This window comes from Balaenoptera acutorostrata, chromosome 17, assembly GCF_949987535.1.
Source record: "Balaenoptera acutorostrata chromosome 17, mBalAcu1.1, whole genome shotgun sequence".
Lineage (NCBI taxonomy): Eukaryota > Metazoa > Chordata > Mammalia > Artiodactyla > Balaenopteridae > Balaenoptera > Balaenoptera acutorostrata.
This window is the reverse complement of record NC_080080.1, coordinates 261,620-279,954: the sequence shown is the minus strand read 5'-3', so window position 1 is coordinate 279,954 and position 18,335 is coordinate 261,620. Positions and strand designations below refer to the sequence as shown.

Sequence of the window (18,335 nt, the reverse complement as noted above, 5' to 3'; positions counted from 1 at the left end):
TTCAAGGAATTTGTCCATTTCCTCTAAATTGTCATATTTACTGGCATAATGTTGTTCATAATATTTCCTTACTATCCTTTTAACATCTGTTGAATCTGTAATGATATTATCTCTTATTCTTGATATTGATAATTTATGTCTTCTTTGTGTCCTGGTTAGCCTGGCTGGAGGTTTATTAATTTTGTTGATCTTCTCAAGTAATCAGCTTTTTGTTTCCTGTTTTTCCACATTGTTTTTTCTATTTTCTCTTTCATTGATTTCTACTCTGATCATTATTTCCTTTCTTCTCCTTACCTTTTGGTATAATTTCCTCTCACTCTTTTTTTTTAAGTTTCTTAAAGTAGGAGCTGAGATGATTGATTTGAGATATTTCCTAATACAGACATTTAGGTACTATAAATTTCCCTCTAAGTACTGCTTTAGCTGCATCACCCAAATTGTAATGTTTTGTTTTCATTTTCTTTCAATTCAAAATACTTTGCACCTTCCTTTTTCATTTTTATTTGACCCATGGATTGTTCAGTAGTATGTTCTTTAGTTTCCAAATACTCAGGGATTTTCCAGATATCTTTGTGTTGCTGATTGCCAATTTAGTTCCACTGTGGTTAGAGAACACACTTTCTATGACTCGCATTCTTTTTTTTTTTTTTTTAGTATTTATTTATTTATTTTGGCTGTGCCGGGTCTTAGTTGCAGCATGCAGACTTCTTAGTTGCAGCACGTGGACTCTTAGTTGCGACACGCGTGTGGGCTCTACTTCCCTGACCAGGTATCAAACCCGCACCCCCTGCGTTGGGAGTGTTGAGTCTTACCTACTGGACCACCAGGGAAGTCCCTATGACTCACATTCTTTAACCTTTATTGAGACTTGTTTTATGGCTCAGAATATGGCCTATTTTGAAAAAGTGGCTGAGATCTGAGTCCAGATGCTCTGGGTCCAGAGTCTTTAACTTTGCCTACTCCACTGTAGCTGCTCTGCTTCTTAAACAGACCTTCAACTAGTCCTTTTGTTTTCAGCTCCATGGTCACTACCACTTCCATACCACTGCTGGAGGAAGCTGGCTCCACCCACTGCTGTGCTTTTTAGGGCCTGCTACCTGCTTCGACTTGCCAGCTTCCCCACCACCTGCTTGGGATCCACATTTCTTGGTCTGCCAAGTCAGTTTCCAGCCACTTGTCCGTGTGCTTTTCAGCTTCCAAAGCATAGTTGTTCTTCCTCTTCCATACTCTTTGTCCTGGTGGGTTTTAGTATTTTTTATTGTGGTAAATTATACGTAACATAAAATCTGCCATTTTAACCATTTTAAATTGTACAGTTCAGGGTATTAATTACATTCATATTACTGTGCAATTGTCACCACCATCCGTCTCCAGCACTTCTTCACCTCCCAAAATGAGAAGTCTGTACGAATCAAACAACTCTCCATTTCTCCCTCCCCGTAACCCATGGCACCCACCATTCTGCATGAATTTGACTACTCTAGGGACCTCACACAGTTATTTGTCTGATTCATGCAGTATTTGTCTTTTTGGGTTGCTCTTATTTCACTCAGCATAATGTTTTCAGGGTTCATCTATGTTGTAGCCTGTGCCAGAATTTCCTTCCCTATTAGGCTGAATAATTCCATTATGTGTACAGATGACATTTTATTTATCTATTCATCCATCAATGGACACCTGGGCTGCTTTCTGCCTCTTGGCTATTGTGAATATGCTGCTATGAACATGGGTGTACAAATATCTGTTCATGTTCCTGCTTTCAATTATTTTGGGTATATGCCCACAAGTGGAATTGCTGAATCCTATGATAATTCTATTTTTAATCTTTTGAGGAATTGCCATTCTGTTTTCCATAGTGGCTGCAGCATTTTACATTTCCTTGTGAGGTTTCTTTTTTTGCCTTTAAAGAATTCCTTCACTGTTCTTTTATCATGAGTTCAAGGTGGAACGCAAGTCAATGCACGTGTTCATCCTGCCCTCGTCACCTGGAAGGCAGCGTCTTGCCGAAGGCGTGAAGGCACACGTATCCCTCAGGGTCTGTGGCCTTCCAGTGTGCTCTTTCTGGAGCATCCCTGCGACACCTGTGCTGACAGCATGCTTGGGGAAGTCCAGGGCAGACAAGCTGTGGAGTCACCTGGTGGTGGCTGGTACAAAGCTGTGACCACGTGCGAGCCGAGGCTAAGCCAGGGGGTGGGGTCACGTGAATTGGGGTTCACTGTGTGGTACCTTGTTCCCTCGGAGTGGTGACCACGCAGCAGATGTCACACACATGCTGGCAGATGAATCAAAAGCTTCCGAGGCCAAGGCAGGCAGTGTGGTTCAGGGTGAGGCCCCACACACGGAAGCCAGCTCAGCTCTGCCCCCGCTGGTGCTCCCAGGACGGACTGCATTTCCTTTTTCTAAGCACAGGCTAGGTCCTTCTGGGCTGATGGGGCCTGCCCTCCTGACTGGCAGCCAGCACCCATGTTCCTGACAAGGGCCAGTGGGAGGGAGATCGAGGCCTCTCCTCTGGGCTCAGTGATGAGCAGGGCCTGGCAGAAAACGCCCACCCAGGAGCGGGTCTCAGGGCTGGAGACAGGGCTTTGGCTGGAGGGCAACCCTGTGCCACAGATGTGAGACCAGATCCCACAGACACAGAACCCTGCTAGCGGGACCACACAGAGCCAGTGTGGTCTGTGGGCAGAGGCCACCGGGGCCTCAAAACCACGGCTGCCAGGCTGAACCTCGGTTCTCTCAGTCTGGCTCCTATGGCATAGACACTAGGGCGAAAATGCACTAACCTCCGTGCAAAACCGCAACGTCCTGCTGAACGATGGCCAGCTCTCCGTGGACGCCGCAGCCAGAGAGGGCGCAGCCTGGAGCCTCTGGCCTCCGTCCAGTGCTCACTCACCGTTCACTCAGCAAGCACTCCTGGGGCCCCCGAGGGCTGCGTGCCGAGCGGTGGACACATACTTCCAAACCTCCAGCTCACGGCAGGGACGTTTCAAGACCTTTTTGGAAGAGGCTGAGGTGAACCATGAAGCCACTGGGGGCCCACCTGCTCCTGGGAAGGTCTGAGAAGACAGAGGCAGATCCAGGCTGCCCGCTTCATCCAGGGAACCACCTGGGGAGACCCGTCTGCGGTGTTCGGTGATCCTGCTTCAAAAACTGCATGCCTGAGCAAAAATTTCACGGCTTCCAAGATCTGCCCCTAAACGGCTAGTGTGCTGGATGGCGGCTATGCTTCACACACCTTCCCCGGGCCCCCCACTGCCCTGCAGCCCTCGTCACTGTGTGCACAGGCCTCAGCCCCCCACACCTGGGCTGGGGCAGAGCCCTGGCTAGACCAGCATGGATGGCCACTCCCACGGAGCAACCTTTGGCACGGCAGACGCTCACGAACGCGGGGTGGCAGACGGCCTGCTGCACTGGCACGTGCTGCCTGCGGCTCCACCCCCGTGCTCACTCTGCCCAGCCCAAGGCGAGCACCGCCGGGCTGGCAGGACCGTGGGCCAGAGTCCTCCCCAAGGAAGGCCAAGCCGGGGCCCACACAGACCTGACGCGTGGCCTTCAGCGACCCCAGGCGGATGCAGCTCTGCGCTCAGCCCCAGGCAGCCGTCAGCAGGCCGCTGTCCATGATGGTCCCAACCTCGGAACGCCTGAGGCAGCTCAGGGCCAGCTCAGCCCACAGCACCTCAACAGCCCGCTGGCCACCTCAGACCCAGTGCTGGGCCAGTGTGCCCACGTTCCCCACTGCTCTCAGAAGCCCTCCTGAGATGGCCACAAGGCATAGAGTGAGCCTGGCCAGGGCAAATGCTGTAAGTGCACACAGGCTGACTGGCCTCCCTGCCCTTGTCAGGCAGGGTGACCAGGATGGTAGCCTCAGAGTGGAGTGGATGCCGGCTGGCGGAGACAGGGGTGCAGTGGGTCCTCAAGCAGACCCCCACCTGTCAGCCCGTGGCCAGGGAGGGACCCTGTGCCACAACTGCCTGTGGCTCTTCTCGGGGCCTCAGTGCCGAGAAGGGGCTGCCTGAGGACCCCGCATCCCAGTGGAGGCCAAGGACGTGCCCCTCCGGGAGATGCTGTGTTTGTGTACCTGCTGCTGCCAGGTGCCACCCAGCGCAGACGGATGCTCTAGCCGCAGCCTGTACCTGAGCTGGTGGCAGAGCCCAGGGGTCCTGTCTGGGTCTTACCTTTGGTGTCGTTGACGGGGTCCATGTGCCGGTAGATGTAGCCCTCCAGGTAGGAGTGGAACTTGGGCGTGGGCGGGAAGAAGGCCAGGCAGATGGCCATGAGCTCCCAGCCGCGGGCCAGGCTCTCGAGGCGGAAGTTCTCGGTGGTCTGCCGGCACAGCTGGATGTAGAGCTCGTCCCGCAGGCCCTGCACACTCCAGCCCTTGGTGGCGATCTCCAGGGCCACGTGCAGCGGGTCAGCCTTGGCGCGCCGGTCGCCCATGTACATCTGGATCAGCTTGAAGACCTCACAGGCCTCCTTCTTCACGTGGCGGTCGCTGGTCACGATCATGGGCTTCTTGATGGACTCGCTGCTCCACGCCAGCATGTTGGCAATGGACACCCTCCGCCGGAAGAGGCCCTGCGTGTGTTTGTTGAAGTGCTTGGAGGCCCAGTTCTCGATGTCGGTCTCCGAGGACGGCTTGCGGAGCGTGAAGGTGGGGAACACGCAGCGGGCGCCGGGCATCACGCTCCGGCTCTGCCGGCTGCTCTCGAACGGGGCGCAGGTGCCGAGGTCCTCAGACTGGGGAGGACAGGGGGGCTGTGAGGGGGTGGGGGCCCCACGTGACCCAGCCAGGTGAGAGGTGCGGCCCCCCTACCCCAAGCGGGCTCTGAAGCTGCTGGAGGAGAGAGGCCTGGGCGGGGTTGGGTGCGGTGAGGCCGGGCCTGGGCTCCCAGCTCTGCGCCTTGTACTGGTCTAACAGGGACCCAGAGAAGCCCTCCCTCTGACCTTTACCCTGCGGGCTCGGCCTCCGGGAGGTGCCTGCCCTGGTCCGGAGACCGAGGTTTGGGGGTGGCCAGCACGGGTCTGGGGGCAGGAGGGAGTCGCGCATGTGTCTCGTCAGCTTCCTGGGCTGCCGTAGCCCCAGGTGGGAGAGGGCCCGGGGACGCTGCATCCCCAGTGCTCACACGGGTCTCCCCAGGCAGGGAGCTGGACCGTGCGTGGATGCAGGAAGGTGCTGCCTCCTACTGGCCTTGCTGTGGCTGTTTGGCTTCTGCTGGTTCAGATGGGAAGGGCAGCCCCACAAAGCAGCAGAAACCCCCAGATGCAACATTTGACAGAGAAACGCAAATGTCTCTGGGCCACAACGGCTGCACTCTTTCCCCAACAAAGATAGCGTTGTAGTCTCGGGCATCGGGCAGAGTGATGCCATGCAGAGGGGCAGAGCCAGGCCTGAGAGGGCCGTGGGCTGCGGCCCTCCGCTCCCGTGATGCTGGGAAGGGAGAGCGTCGCCCCAAGCTTCCGCCCCCTCCCCCCCACCAACAGCCTCCACGTACCTGCACTCAGATAACAGCCCCTCACCCAATACTCTTTGGGGGCTCCCGTCCCCTCTGTCTGGGAGGTGGGCTCTTGTCCCCAAACCCGTGCTGGCCTCCCCGACCCTTGGTGTTGAAAGCAGGGAAGGCACCTCCCTGGGCAGCGCCAGGAGCGGACCTGGGTCAGGCCCTTGGAGCCCAGGCGTCCTGCTGTCCAGGCCCCGCGCTGGGAGCCGGGCGCCCCAGAACGCAGCTGTTCACACTCCCACCTGCCCCCCCCCCCCCACCGCCTCTTCCCATCTGTCCTGACGTCCTCCTGCGTTACAAGCCACAGACAGAAACGCTGCTCTGAGCTCTCCAGTCTGGAGGAACACTAAGTGCCCTGGGGGATGCTGGCCACCTAAGATGCCGTAGTTCTCGGGCATGTCTTCCCCACCAGGACTGGGGGTGGACATGAGGCTCCTGACCCCGGGAGGCCCTGTGGCCACTGCCAGCTCTGAGCAGAGACCAGGGCAGACCCTCAGCCTTGGCTTCAGGCAGGAGACTGGTATGAAAGGTCAGGGACCAGGAGGTGAGAACCAGGACACTGGGCCACACCAAGCCCTGGGCACCGGGCTCCTTGCACGCAACCGGGACAGAAGGTGCACGTGGATCCCGAGGGCCTGATGATGTCCGTGCCCAGCACTGAGCCGAGAAGACGCCGCAGGCTGGGCTTCTGCTCTGGCTTCGGCCGCAGCGGGGGGTTCTGGGAGCCACCGGGGGCTTTGCTGAGTGCGTCCTGGCCCCGCGCTCTGCGCCGCGCAAGGAGCGCCTGGTGCTCTACCTGCACGGCTCACCTGAGAGCCACTCGCAGGTGGAAGAGCAGAGGCTCAGGGCTCAGCGGGCAGGTGGCGGCCTCTGTGGCCTGGAATCAGGACGTGGCCTCCAGCCCCCTGGTGACCTGGCAGCACTGCTGGGCCTTGCCAGCAGCCGAGGTAAGAGACCCCCGTGCTGGCAGAGACCTGGGGGGCGTCTACCGTCTGTCCTCACGCCTGCTGGGAACCGTGAAGCCACACCACCCCTGCCTGGGGACCCGCCCGTGGCCGTGCCCCTACCTGGGAGGGGTGGAGGTAGGGCTCCGGGGAGGCCAGGCTGGTCTGCACGGAGACGCTCTTCTCGAGCAGGACCTGGGGGAAGGCGAGCCTATCCAAGGCGCCCCTCTGCCAGCGCTTGCTCTCCTGCTGCGCCAGCGCCTCGTCCTCGCTGAAGGCGCGCACCACGGGCCCAGGCATGGGCGGCGGCACAGCCCCGTCGCTCTCGTAGCCCGAGCCGTCCTGCTGGGAGTCCCAGCTGCCCCTCTGCTTCATGTGCAAGTGGGCCTGCTGGGCCTCCCAGGCCAGCCGGGCCTGAGCCAGGAAGGGCTCGGCCTCGCCCCGCGTCCCATCCCCCTCACCCGCCTCGCCCTCTGCGCGCTGTGTGGGCGCCAGGCTGGGGCTGCACAGGGGCCGCTCCTCGCTCAGGGGCTGCTGGCCAAGCGGGTCGCGGTCCCCGGGGCCCTCGGTGGGCAGGGCGCTGGGGGCGTGGCACGCAGAGGGGTTCCTGCTCTTCCTCTTGCGTGTGCCGGGGGAGCAGCCCGTCGAGGACATGGTGTCCTGCTGGCTGGACCAGGACATGGCATCGTCCTGGGCCTGGGCCAGTGGCACGGGCGGCTGGGCGGACCGCCGCTCGGGCCCCTCCATGCTGCTGTAGTCCCCGGACGTGACCCCCAGGCGCTGGTCGCGCAGCAGGCAGGGGCTGGGCTGCAGGGAGAGGGAGCCGCCGCCTGGGTGGGGCGTGTACTTGTGCCTCGGGCCGGCACGCAGCTTGGGACTGGAGCCGGCCTGCTCCACATACACCAGCTGGCGGACGTACTCCTTGCCAGCCGGGCTGTACTCCAGGCTCAGGTAGCGCTCGGGGCACTTCTGCCTGGTGAGCACCAGCTGCTGGTAGGGCGAGGCGGAGGCCTGCTTGGGCGGCTTGCGGCTGGGAGACCGCCGAGGCGAGCCGGCCTGATAGCCCCCGCCGGCCTCAAACTGCACATCCATAGGGGGCTCGTCATAGATGGGGGCCTGGTACTCCACGGGGGGCTCTTCGTAGAGGGGGGGCTCATAGGCATAACGCGGGGAGGACGGCTGAGAGTCGGCGGCGGGCTTGCGGGGCTGGGCCAGCAGTGGGGAGCAGCTCCCTAGCTCAGCCCTCTTCGGGAAGGGTGACGGCCTCCGCTCTGAGAAGAAGACAGGGCCGTCCGCGTCGGGGGTGAAGGTCTGTAGGCTGGGCGAGTGCTGTCCCCCGGAGGGTCTGCGGGAGCGACCCCCGGGCTGGCTGTCCAGGGCGTAGCCGTTGCCCTGGGGGGAGAGGAAGCTGGGCTCCCTGTCGGCAACTTTGACGAGCATGCGCTCCTTGGTGCCCGAGTTCCAGCGGAGCGAGGAGGTCCTGGTGGGGGCGGGGGGGGAGGGCGGTGCAGTACAGGTTACCTGGGGAGGTCCTGGGGGGGGCAGGTTACCTGGGGAGGTCCTGGGGGGGCAGGTTACCTGAGGAGGTCCTGGGGGGGGGCAGGTTACCCAGAGAGGTCCTTGGGGGGGCAGGTTACCTGAGGAGGTCCTGGGGGGGGCAGGTTACCCGGGGAGGTCCTAGGAGGGGGAGGTTACATGGGGGAAATCCTGGAGGGAACGGGTTACCTGGGGAGGTCTTGGTGGGGACAGGTTACCTGGGGGAAGTCCTAGGGGGAACAGGTTACCAAGGAAAGGTGGAAATCTGACCCCTTTGCCAGCCTGGACCCATTACCCACCCACTGACCTCATGAGTGTCTGAGGTCAGGGCCCAGAAGGCCTGGTCATTTCTCACTGTCCTCTTCACACCCGCCTCCCAGGGGCTGCAGGTTGTGGGGGCCTGGTGCCTACTGGGGCTCCCAGTAGCGAGCTGTGCACTTTTCACTGCTGAGGCCCTGACCTCTGGTCAGTGCAGCCTAGAGTAGCTGCCCTCCTGTCCTGGGAACTCCCCTCACACACTTCCCTGCAGCCTTCCCCTCTGGGGGCTCTCCCGATCCGGGAGCTTCCCCCAGACCCCAGCTGCTGCCCACGGCAACGCTCCCTGCCAGGGCCTCTGTGAGTGTCTCTGCTCTGGTCCCAGGCTAGGACCAGGCACAGAACTATTTCTGTAAGGAAGAGCCAGGAGGGGGGCCTCCCAGAGGCCTCTCTGGCTTTGGAATCTACGAGTACTGCCCTGCAGGCCTCACTCCCGGGCTCAGCACCTGCCCCTGTTCCTACCAGGGGTGGCCAACACACCCCTTGTGCACCAGCATCTCAGGCCCTGGATTTCAACCACAGAGGCTCTTGTGAACTCCAAAAGGGCTAACTGCCCTCCTCTGACTGCCCACACACACAGTCGGCACTCTGCACCTGGACAGAGACGATAAAACTGTCCCCCAGTTCCTGGGAAAGCCTGCATCAGGCTAAGGGAGAGCTGGGGAGCTGTGAGGCCCAAATCACGACCCCGCCACCGAGCGCGGGGGGCCACCCAAGACGCTCAGCCTCTTCTGAGCCTCACTTGCCTGGTGACATGAGTGACACTGCCCCTGGGGATACATGGACTTGACCACACGCCACATCTGCCCACTGAAGGTCTGCACCACGTCCCACAGCTGTACCAGCCATGACGGGCCGGACCAAGTCCCAGAGAGATGAGTGGGGCTCACCTCTGCCACCTGCTCCCCCACCCCAAGAGACTCCTGGCTGCTTTAAAGATTTTCTTTTTACATTTTTAAATTAATTAATTAATTAATTATTTGTTGGCTGCGTTGGGTCTTCGTTGCTGCGCGCGGGCTTTCTCTAGTTGCGGCGAGCCGGGGCTACTCTTCGTCGCGGTGCGCGGGCTTCTCATTGTGGTGGCTTCTCTTGTTGCGGAGCATGGGCTCTAGGCACGCGGGCTCAGTAGTTGTGGCTCATGGGCTCTAGAGCGCAGGCTCAGTAGTTGTGGTGCATGGGCTCAGCTGCTCCACGGCATGTGGGATCTTCCCGGACCAGGGATCGAACCCGTGTCCCCTGCATTGGCAGGCAGATTCTTAACCGCTGTGCCACCGGGGAAGTCTCTTTTTACATTTAGTATTTGGAACATGTACTTCAGTGTTTGGGATTCCCACCACTTTTTCAATCTGTGGCCTGATATCTTTTATGATTTTTGGAAACTCTTGACCATATCTTTTCAATATTACTTTTATCCCGTTTCCTGGGAATCAACTGCAGTCCTCTTCACTGTGTTCCATACGGTTTCAGGCTGTATTCTGTATTTTCCATCCTCTGGCCTCTCCACACAGATGTGTTCTTCTGATCTACCTTCTAATTTACTATTTTGGGGGTTTTTAAAAAACATTTTTCTTTAATAAGTTTTATATATTTATATATTTATTTGTTTATTTTTGGCTGCGTTGGGTCTTCGTTGCTGCGCGCAGACTTTCTCTAATTCCCTTGAGAGGGGGCTACTCTTCATTGCAGTGCGCGGGCTTCTCATTGCTATGGCTTCTCTTGTTGTGGAGCACGGGCTCTAGGCACGCGGGCTTCAGTTGTTGTGGCATGTGGGCTCAGTAGTTGTGGCTCGTGGGCTCTAGAGCGGCAGGCAGGCTCAGTAGTTGTGGCACACGGGCTTAGTTGCTCCGTGGCATGTAGGATCTTCCCGGACCATGGCTCGAACCCGTGTTCCCCTCATTGGCAGGTGGATTCTCAACCACTGCACCACCAGGGAAGCTCCTAATTTACTAATTTTCTATTCAGCTGTGTTTAAACTGTTCTTACACCCATCTATTGAGTTCTTAGTTTTTATTACTATATTTTTCAGTTCTAGAATATCTAATTCTTTTTTTTTAAGAGCACTTTTAGGTTCAGAGCAAAATTGAGCAGAAAGTACAGAGATTTCCCATGTGTCCCCGGCCCCGACTCACGCACAGCTTCCCCAGTCATCAACATCTCGCCATCGATGGTATATTTGTTGTAACTGATGGACCAACACTGACACATTATAATCGACCACTTAGTTTACCTTAGGGTTCACTCTTGGTGTTGTACATTCTATGGGTTTGGACAAATGGATAATGACTTGTATCCACCATTATAGTATCATACAGAGCATTTTCATTACCCTAAAACCCCCTGTGTTCTGTCTGTTCATCTCTCCCCCCAACCCCCGCCCCATCCCTGGCAACCACTGATCTTTTTATTGTCTCCATAGAAGCCAAATCTGAAGCCAAATCAATGAGCAAATCTTTGGCCTCTAAATAAGCCAATCTGAAAAGGCTACATACTATGATTCCAGAATGTCAGGGTCAGAATCACGCAATGTGCAGCCTTTTCAGGTTGGCTTTAGCTGATGTGCATTTAAGGTTCCTCCATGTCTTTCCATGGCTGATAGCTCATTTCTTTTTAGTGCTGAGTAACCCCTTGTCTGGATGGATCACAGTTTATTTCTCTGTTCACCTACTGAAGGACATCTTGGTCATTTCCAAGTTTGGGCAACTATGAATAAAGCTGCTGTAAACATCTGTGGACAGGATTTGATTTGAACATAAAATTTCAGCTCCTTTCGGTAAATACCAAGGAGCACAACTGCCGAATCATTAGAGTATATTCAGTTTTTTTTTTTTTTAATTTTATTTATCTATTTATTTAGTTATGGCTGTGTTGGGTCTTCGTTTCTGTGCGAGGGCTCTCTCTAGTTGCGGCAAGTGGGGGCCACTCTTCATCGCGGTGCGTGGGCCTCTCATTATCGCGGCCTCTCTTGTTGCAGAGCACAGGCTCCAGACGCGCAGGCTCAGTAATTGTGGCTCACGGGCCTAGTTGCTCCGTGGCATGTGGGATCTTCCCAGACCAGGGCTCGAACCCGTGTCCCCTGCATTGGCAGGCAGATTCTCAACCACTGCGCCACCAGGGAAGCCCCTATATTCAGTTTTATAAGAACCTGCCTGTCTTCCAAAGTGGCTGCGCCACCCTGCGTTCCCGCCAGCAATGAATGCGAGTTCTTGCGGCTCCACACCCTCTCCTGCATCTGGCGTCGTCAGCGTCTGGAATAGGTGTGGAGTGGTATCTCGCTGTTGATTTGATTTGCATTTCCCTGATGACAGATGATATGGAGCAGCTTTCATACGCTTATGTGCCATCGGTGTATGTTCTCTGGTGAGGTGTCTGTTCAGGTGTTTGGCCCATTTTATTTTTATAAATTTACTTATTTATTTATTTATGGCTGCATTGGCCCATTTTATTTTTTTTTCATTTATCTATTTATTCATTCATTGATTCATTCATTTATGACTGCATTGGCCCGTTTTATTTTATCTATTTGTTTATTTATGGCTGCATTGGGTCTTCACTGCTGTGCGCGGGCTTTCTCTAGCTGCAGCAGGCGGGGGCTACTCTTCGTTGCGGTGCGCAGGCTTCTCATTGTGGTGGCTTCTCTTGTGGAGCATGGGCTCTAGGCACGTGGGCTTCAGTAGTTGTGGCACGCGGGCTCAGTAGTTGTGGCTTGCGGGCTCTAGAACACAGGCTCAGTAGTTGTGGCGCACGGGCTTAGTTGCTCCGCGGCATGTGGGATCTTCCCGGACCAGGGCTTGAACCCGTGTCCCCTGCACTGACAGGTGGATTCTTAACCACTGCACCACTAGGGAAGTCCCTTTGGCCTATTTTAAAATCAGGTTGTTTTCTTACTGCTGGGTTTTGAGAGTTCTTCGTATATTTCAGATAACAGTCCTTTATCATTTGTGTCTTTTGCAAACGTTTTCTCCCAGTCTATGGCTTGTCTGCTCATTCGCTTGACACTGTCTTTTGCAGAACAGAAATTTTTAATTTTAATGAAGTCCGGCTTATCAACTGTTTCTTTCGTGAATCATGCCTCCGATGTTGTACCTAAAAAGTCACTGCCAAACCCAAGGTCACCTGGGTTTTCTCCTCCGTTACTGTCTAGGAGTTAGTTTTGTGTTTTACATTTAGGTCTCTGATCCATTTTGAGTTAATTTCCATGAAGGGTGTAAGGAATGTGTCCAGATTCATTTTCTTGCCTGTGAACGTTCAGTTGTTCCAGCACCATCTGTTGAAGAGACCATCTTTGCTCCGTTGCATTGCCTTTGCCCCTTTGTCAAAGATTAGTTGACTATATTTATGGGGATCTATTGGTTGTTTCTCCAGTCTATTCTATTTATCTGTCTATTCTTTTACCAATACCACACTGTCTTGATAAGGGTAGCTTTATAGTAAGTCTTGAACTCGGGTAGTATTACTCCTCCAACTTTGTTTTCCTTGAATATTGTGTAGGCTGTTCCGGATCTTTTGCCTGTCCATAGAAATTTTTTTTTTAACATCTTTATTGGAGTATAATTGCTTTACAATGTGTGTTATCCATAGAAATTTTATTATCACTTTGTCAATATCCACAGAATAACCTGCTGGGATGCTGAGATTGCATTGAATATATAGATCAAGTTGGGAAGAACTGACATCTTCCTCCATTTATTTTAGTTCTTCCTTGATATCTTTCATCAGAATTTTATAGCTTTTCTCATATAGATTTTGCACATATTTTGTTAGATTTATACCTATTTCATTTTGGGGGATACTAATGTAAATGCTATTGACTTTAACTTCAAATTCCACTTGTTCATTGCTAGTATATAGGAAAGCAATTAACTTTTGTATATTTAGCTTATATTCTACAACCTTGCTATAATCACTTAGTTCTAGGAGTTTGTCAGTTCTTTAGGATTTTCTACATAGATGATCACGTGATCTGTAGACAAAGACAGTTTTATTTTTTCCTTCCCAATCTGTATACCTTTTATTTCTTTTTCTTGTGTTACTGCATTAGCAAGGACTTCCAATACGATGCTGAAAAGCAGAGGTCAGAAGGGAAACCCTTGTCTTGCTCCTGGTCTTAGTGGGAAAGCTTTGAGCTTCTCACTACTAAGTATGATGTTAGCTGTAAATTTTTCACAGATATTCTTCATCAGGTTAAGGAAGTTCCTCTCTAGTTCCTAGTTTACTGAGGGTTTGTGTCTTTTTTTTAAATCATGAATGGGTGTTGGATTTTTGCCAAATGCTTTTTCTGCATCGGCTGATACGATCATGGATTTTTCTTCTTTGGCCTATTGATGTAATGGAGTATACTGATTCTCAAATGTTGAACCAACCTTGCATACCTAGGATAAATCCCACTTGGTCATGGTGTGTAATTCTTTCTATACAGTGGTGGATTTGATTTGCTAATATTTTGTTGAGAATTTTTATATCCATGTTCATGAGAGAGACTGGTCTGTAATTTTCTTTTCTTGTAATGTGTTTTTCTGATTTTGATATTAGGGTAATACTGACCTCATAGAATGAGTTAGGAAGTATTCCCTCTGCTTCTATCCTTTGAAAGAGACTGTAGAGAACTGGTATAATTTCTTCCATAAATGTTTGGTAGAACTCGCCAGTGAACCCAGCCCATCTGGGCCTGGTCCTTTCTGTTTTGGAAGATTATTAATTATTGATTCAACTTCTTTAACAGATGCAGACCTATTCAGATTGTCTATTCCTTGTTATATGAGTCTCGGCAGATCGTGTCTTTTAAAGAACTGGTTTATTTCACGTAGGTTATCAAGCTGTGTGCACAGAGTTGTTCATAGCATCCCTGTATTTTATGATTTTTTTGGCCACGCGGTTTGCGGGATCCTAGTTCCCTGACCAAGGATCGAACCTGGGCCCTCAGCAGTGAAGGCGCACAGTCCCAACCACTGGACCGCCAGAGAATTCCCTGTATTTTCTTTTTAATGTCCAAGGAATCTGTAGTGATATCGCTTCTTTCATTCCTGATATTAATAATTTGTGTCCTTTCTCTCTTTTTCTTAGACTGGCTAGTGCTTATTGGTTTTATTCATCATTTCAAAGAACCAGGTTTTCATTTCACTGATTTTTTTCCATTAATTTCCTATTTCAATTTCATTGATTTCTGCTCTAATTTTTAATATCTATCTTTTCTTCTGCTTACTTTGTACTTAATTTGCTCATCTTCTCCTAGTTTCTGAGAATGAAAACTTGGATGATTGATTTTAGATTTTTCTTCTTTTCTAATATATGCACTCACTGATATAAATTTCCCTCTCAGTACTGCCTTTATCACACCCCACAAATTTTAAGTTGTGTTTTCATTTTTATTCAGTTCAAACTATTTAAAAATTTCTCTTGAGATTTCTTCTTTGACCCATGTGTTATTCAGAAGTGTGTTGTTTAACCTGCAAGTATTTGGGGGTTTTCCAGCTTTCTTTCTGTTACTGATTTCTAGTTTAATTCCATTGTGGTCTGAGAGCAGATACTGTATTATTTCTTTTCTTTTAAATTTGTTAAGCTGTGTTTTATGGCCTAGAATGTGATCTATCTTGATGAAATTATTTGATTTGGAAAAACTGGCATTTAATATCTTGTACAAATGAATCATATTTATTAAAGTGACTGTCTGATAACTCCAAAATATAGATCTCCGGTGGGTCTGTTTCTATCATCTGTTTTTGTTTCTAATCAGTTCTGGCAATTTTAGACTGAAATTCTGGTGACTGTGTATGAAAAACTGTAGAGATAATTTCAGGCTCTGGTTTACTTTTGTTTCTAGCAGGCAGCTGGCATAAGGGCAGATCACCTGAATCCCTTCTGGGACTGAGCTGACTGGAATTCGGGCGTCTATTCAAGGACTGGTCTACTTATGGCTCACCCTATGCCTTCGTGTAGCCTTTCAGGAGTCCCAGTAGAAACATGGAATGCTGCCAAGGTCCCCTCTGTGGCTCCTGAGGTGGTGACACGTGTGCTGGGCTGCACTGACTGCCAGACCTTGGCCACACGTCCTGGCTCCTCAGATGCCTGCAGGAATATTTGGTCTATTTTGTTCTTGTTGTACAGGCTGGTCTCAGTTAAGTGAATCCACCATCACAGAAAGGAGAAATCCCAAGCGTCTTAAGAAACCAGTTGTGTAGTCTGGTCCTCCGCCTTTGTCCTCTGACTGAGGCTGGGGCTTTCTGGATAAGGCTATGAGTCCTAATTACTGGGCGTGGGTGAGGCAGGACTTAGAGAAGCAGGGTCAGCATGTGCGATCAGGGTGAGAGAGAGGCCTCGAGCCGGGCAGCTTGATCCGGCATGACCAGGACCAAACCCTGCAGCCTGACCTCACCACCCAGGAGAGAAGTCAGCCTGCAGCAGGGCTCCACTCCCGGTTGCCGGAGGCTGCTCGCGGCCTGCCCCCCAGGCCAAGCAGGCAGAGCGGAGGGCGGCAGTTAGTGTGCCCGGGGCCAGCAGACCCAGAGAGCCAGCTCTGGAGTCCCAGAGATCTGTGGCCGAACTCCAGGCCATTGTTCCCTGCCTGCAGGCTGTGGGAAATCACCTCCCGGCTCTGTCCCAGTGTCCTCATCGGTTCCTACGAGGATTAAACAACATGATGCGAATACAATGAAGTCCTTAGCTCAGCACCGGCACACAGGAAACACTCAGCGCTGGGAAGCGTTACTCTGCACATCTTTTCACCCCTCAGCAGGAGGGACCCCGCCCCTCTGCCGGGCGAGGGTGGCGGGGCTGCGGCTGCTGCGGGATGAGGAGTGTGGGCGAGTGCGCCGTGTCGGGCGGAGTCCAGAGCGCAGTCTACTCCGGGCCCAGAGCGCTTCCATCGAGTCAGGGCAGAGGCGGCAACGGGGCAGCAGGAAGGAAGGTGCCCGGCAGACGGCGCCCTGGCTGAGGGCGGGTCACCCGCACAGGAGCCTTTGGCTCCATCCCCAAGGCAGGCCCCGGGGCCGCGGGCTCCCCGTCTTACGGGGAAACAGGGCCGCCTGGCTCACAGAGCAGACGCCGGCCTCACTTCCCGCCCCACAGGCCGGCCGCCCGCAGCCCCGCAGCCCCGCAGGGCCCCCGCCGCGCCCCCTCCAGCCTCCCGCCCGCCGGCCCCTCCGGCTCCTCGTGGCTCCCCAGACCAGGCGTCCCCTGCTTCTCTCTCGACCCCTCATCCCCTGTGGGCTCCGCTCGGGCGCCGCCCCACGCCCTTGTTCGGAGGAGGCTTCCGGCCCACGAGGGGCGAGGCGGCCTCCCACGCCCGGGAAGTGCGGCGGGAGCGGGCGGGCGGGCGGGGCCTCCGCTCAGCGCAGGGCGGCCGCTGTTCTCCAAACGCCGCCTCAGGGAAGCGCTGCCCCACGTGCGGCACCCAGAACCCCGAAGGAGCAGTAGGGAAGGGGGGATCGGACGCCGCCGCGTGGGTCTGGAGGGAAGCCTCTGCCCCAGATACGGGCGCAGCTCACGCGCGACGAGAAGAGACCACGTCACAAAACCGGAGCCACGTGGTCCTCTGACCACCCCGCAAACCGCAGGCCCCTGACATGCCCCGCGCCGGGCTGCACGGCCGCCGGCACACGGCCCCCCTCCTCCACAGTCTCCCTGTCCTTCCCGCTCTGCCGGCTGAGGGAGCTGCTCTCACATTTGGCCCAGGTGGCACCGGGATGGCAGGGCCAGGGCAGCGCCGGGCCACCACAGAGCAGGTGGCACGTGCATCCCGCAGGGCCCGGGGCCGTGATGCGCAGCCGGCAAGAGCAGGACTCAGTGCACGGGAAGAAACACGTCCGGGGACCTGACCTGCCCTGGAGCCGGGGGTGAGGCCCTGCCCGTCAGCCACCGCACCCCTTTACCACGGAGAACGTGGGAGGCCACAAAACGCATCTGTGGACACCACCACACCACCGGCCCCACGCAGGCTCAGATCCCTTCCCACATCAACGAGCCCAGTCACCACGTGCAAGCTCAATCTCTAAACTGAGCAAACTGCCAAAGGCCCCTCGCACCTTCAAATCCCTCCACAATACACATTACTACTGCTGGCCTGTGCTGGGGGCACCCAGGCCACCAGGGGCCTAGCACCCGTCCCGGCCCCCCTCGGCTGCAGGGGAGGTGCTTCCTCCAGCCTGGACACACGAGCTGACCAAGGGATGGTCCCTGCCCAGACCGACGGCTGCTGTGCCCAGGGTCCTGAGGGTCGTATCCAGAAACCCCAGCGCCCAGCAAGGCCAACCCAGGGCCGAGGGAGGCCACCCTCCTCCCTTCCCTTCGGCTGGTACCAGTCTTCCCCACGTGGCCTGGGAAGCACTCCGATATGTGGCCCGGAGCTCCCAGGGAGACCACATGCTGAGGAGCCCCCGAGGGGTCTGCCAGGGGCCAGGGCCAGTACCACAGACTCAACAGCTCCCCAAGCTGCGCAGTGACTGGCAGCTGCCATGCGAGCCTGGGGCCACTCTGACCTGGCGCTGGTGGCCCTGACGCCCTCTCCTCACGTTCCACTGGCTGGGGCAGAGCCCTGCATGCTGTGCACGCCCAGCTGGTTGCTTCCTGCCGAGCCAGAGTCTCCTCCAGCTCACCGAAGAGCTGCCAGGAAAACCACCCCCGGGTCAGGAGACAGGGCCAGGCCTGAGGCAGGGGCCCTACCTGCAGTGGAGAAGGCGGCCATCCGCGCTGTAATCCCGGTAAATCTCATAGTCGTTCCCAAGGAGACCTCCTGACGGCGAAGAACTGAAACGCAGCAAAATGAAAAGGAGACGTGAACAAAAGTGCAACCATTTAGAAACACGATACATCAAAAACAACACGCCTTTCTTTCACTTTTCAGAATGTGGGTGCTGTCCTTTTAGTTTCTCATCCACAGCTCCTGCCCACAAAGTCGTCCCCTTCATCTGCTCTGAGTATTTCTTGTGCCCTCACCACCACCCCCGGGTGCCTGGAACGTGGACCGGACTGAACGGACTGGAGGCCTGCCGCCCTCCTACAGGGACAGCCCACTACGGCCCAGGTCCACCTCAGAGCTGGGGCTCCGGCCGAT

General features: G+C 54.7%; 1 protein-coding gene across 6 annotated transcripts in view; it reads right to left on the bottom strand.

Annotated features, from left to right (window-relative positions):
• The window catches only part of ARHGAP39 (Rho GTPase activating protein 39), a 90,386-nt gene that overhangs the window by 8,204 nt on the left and 63,847 nt on the right, over positions 1-18,335 (bottom strand). For all 6 annotated transcript variants that reach the window (XM_057531928.1, XM_057531926.1, XM_057531929.1 and 3 more), the window contains 3 exons: positions 17,945-18,028; positions 6,563-7,919; positions 4,173-4,734 (listed from right to left, as the gene is read on the bottom strand). In XM_057531928.1, coding sequence (XP_057387911.1) covers positions 4,173-4,734; positions 6,563-7,919; positions 17,945-18,028 — 2,003 coding nt within the window. The remainder of the gene's footprint in view (positions 1-4,172; positions 4,735-6,562; positions 7,920-17,944; positions 18,029-18,335) is intronic.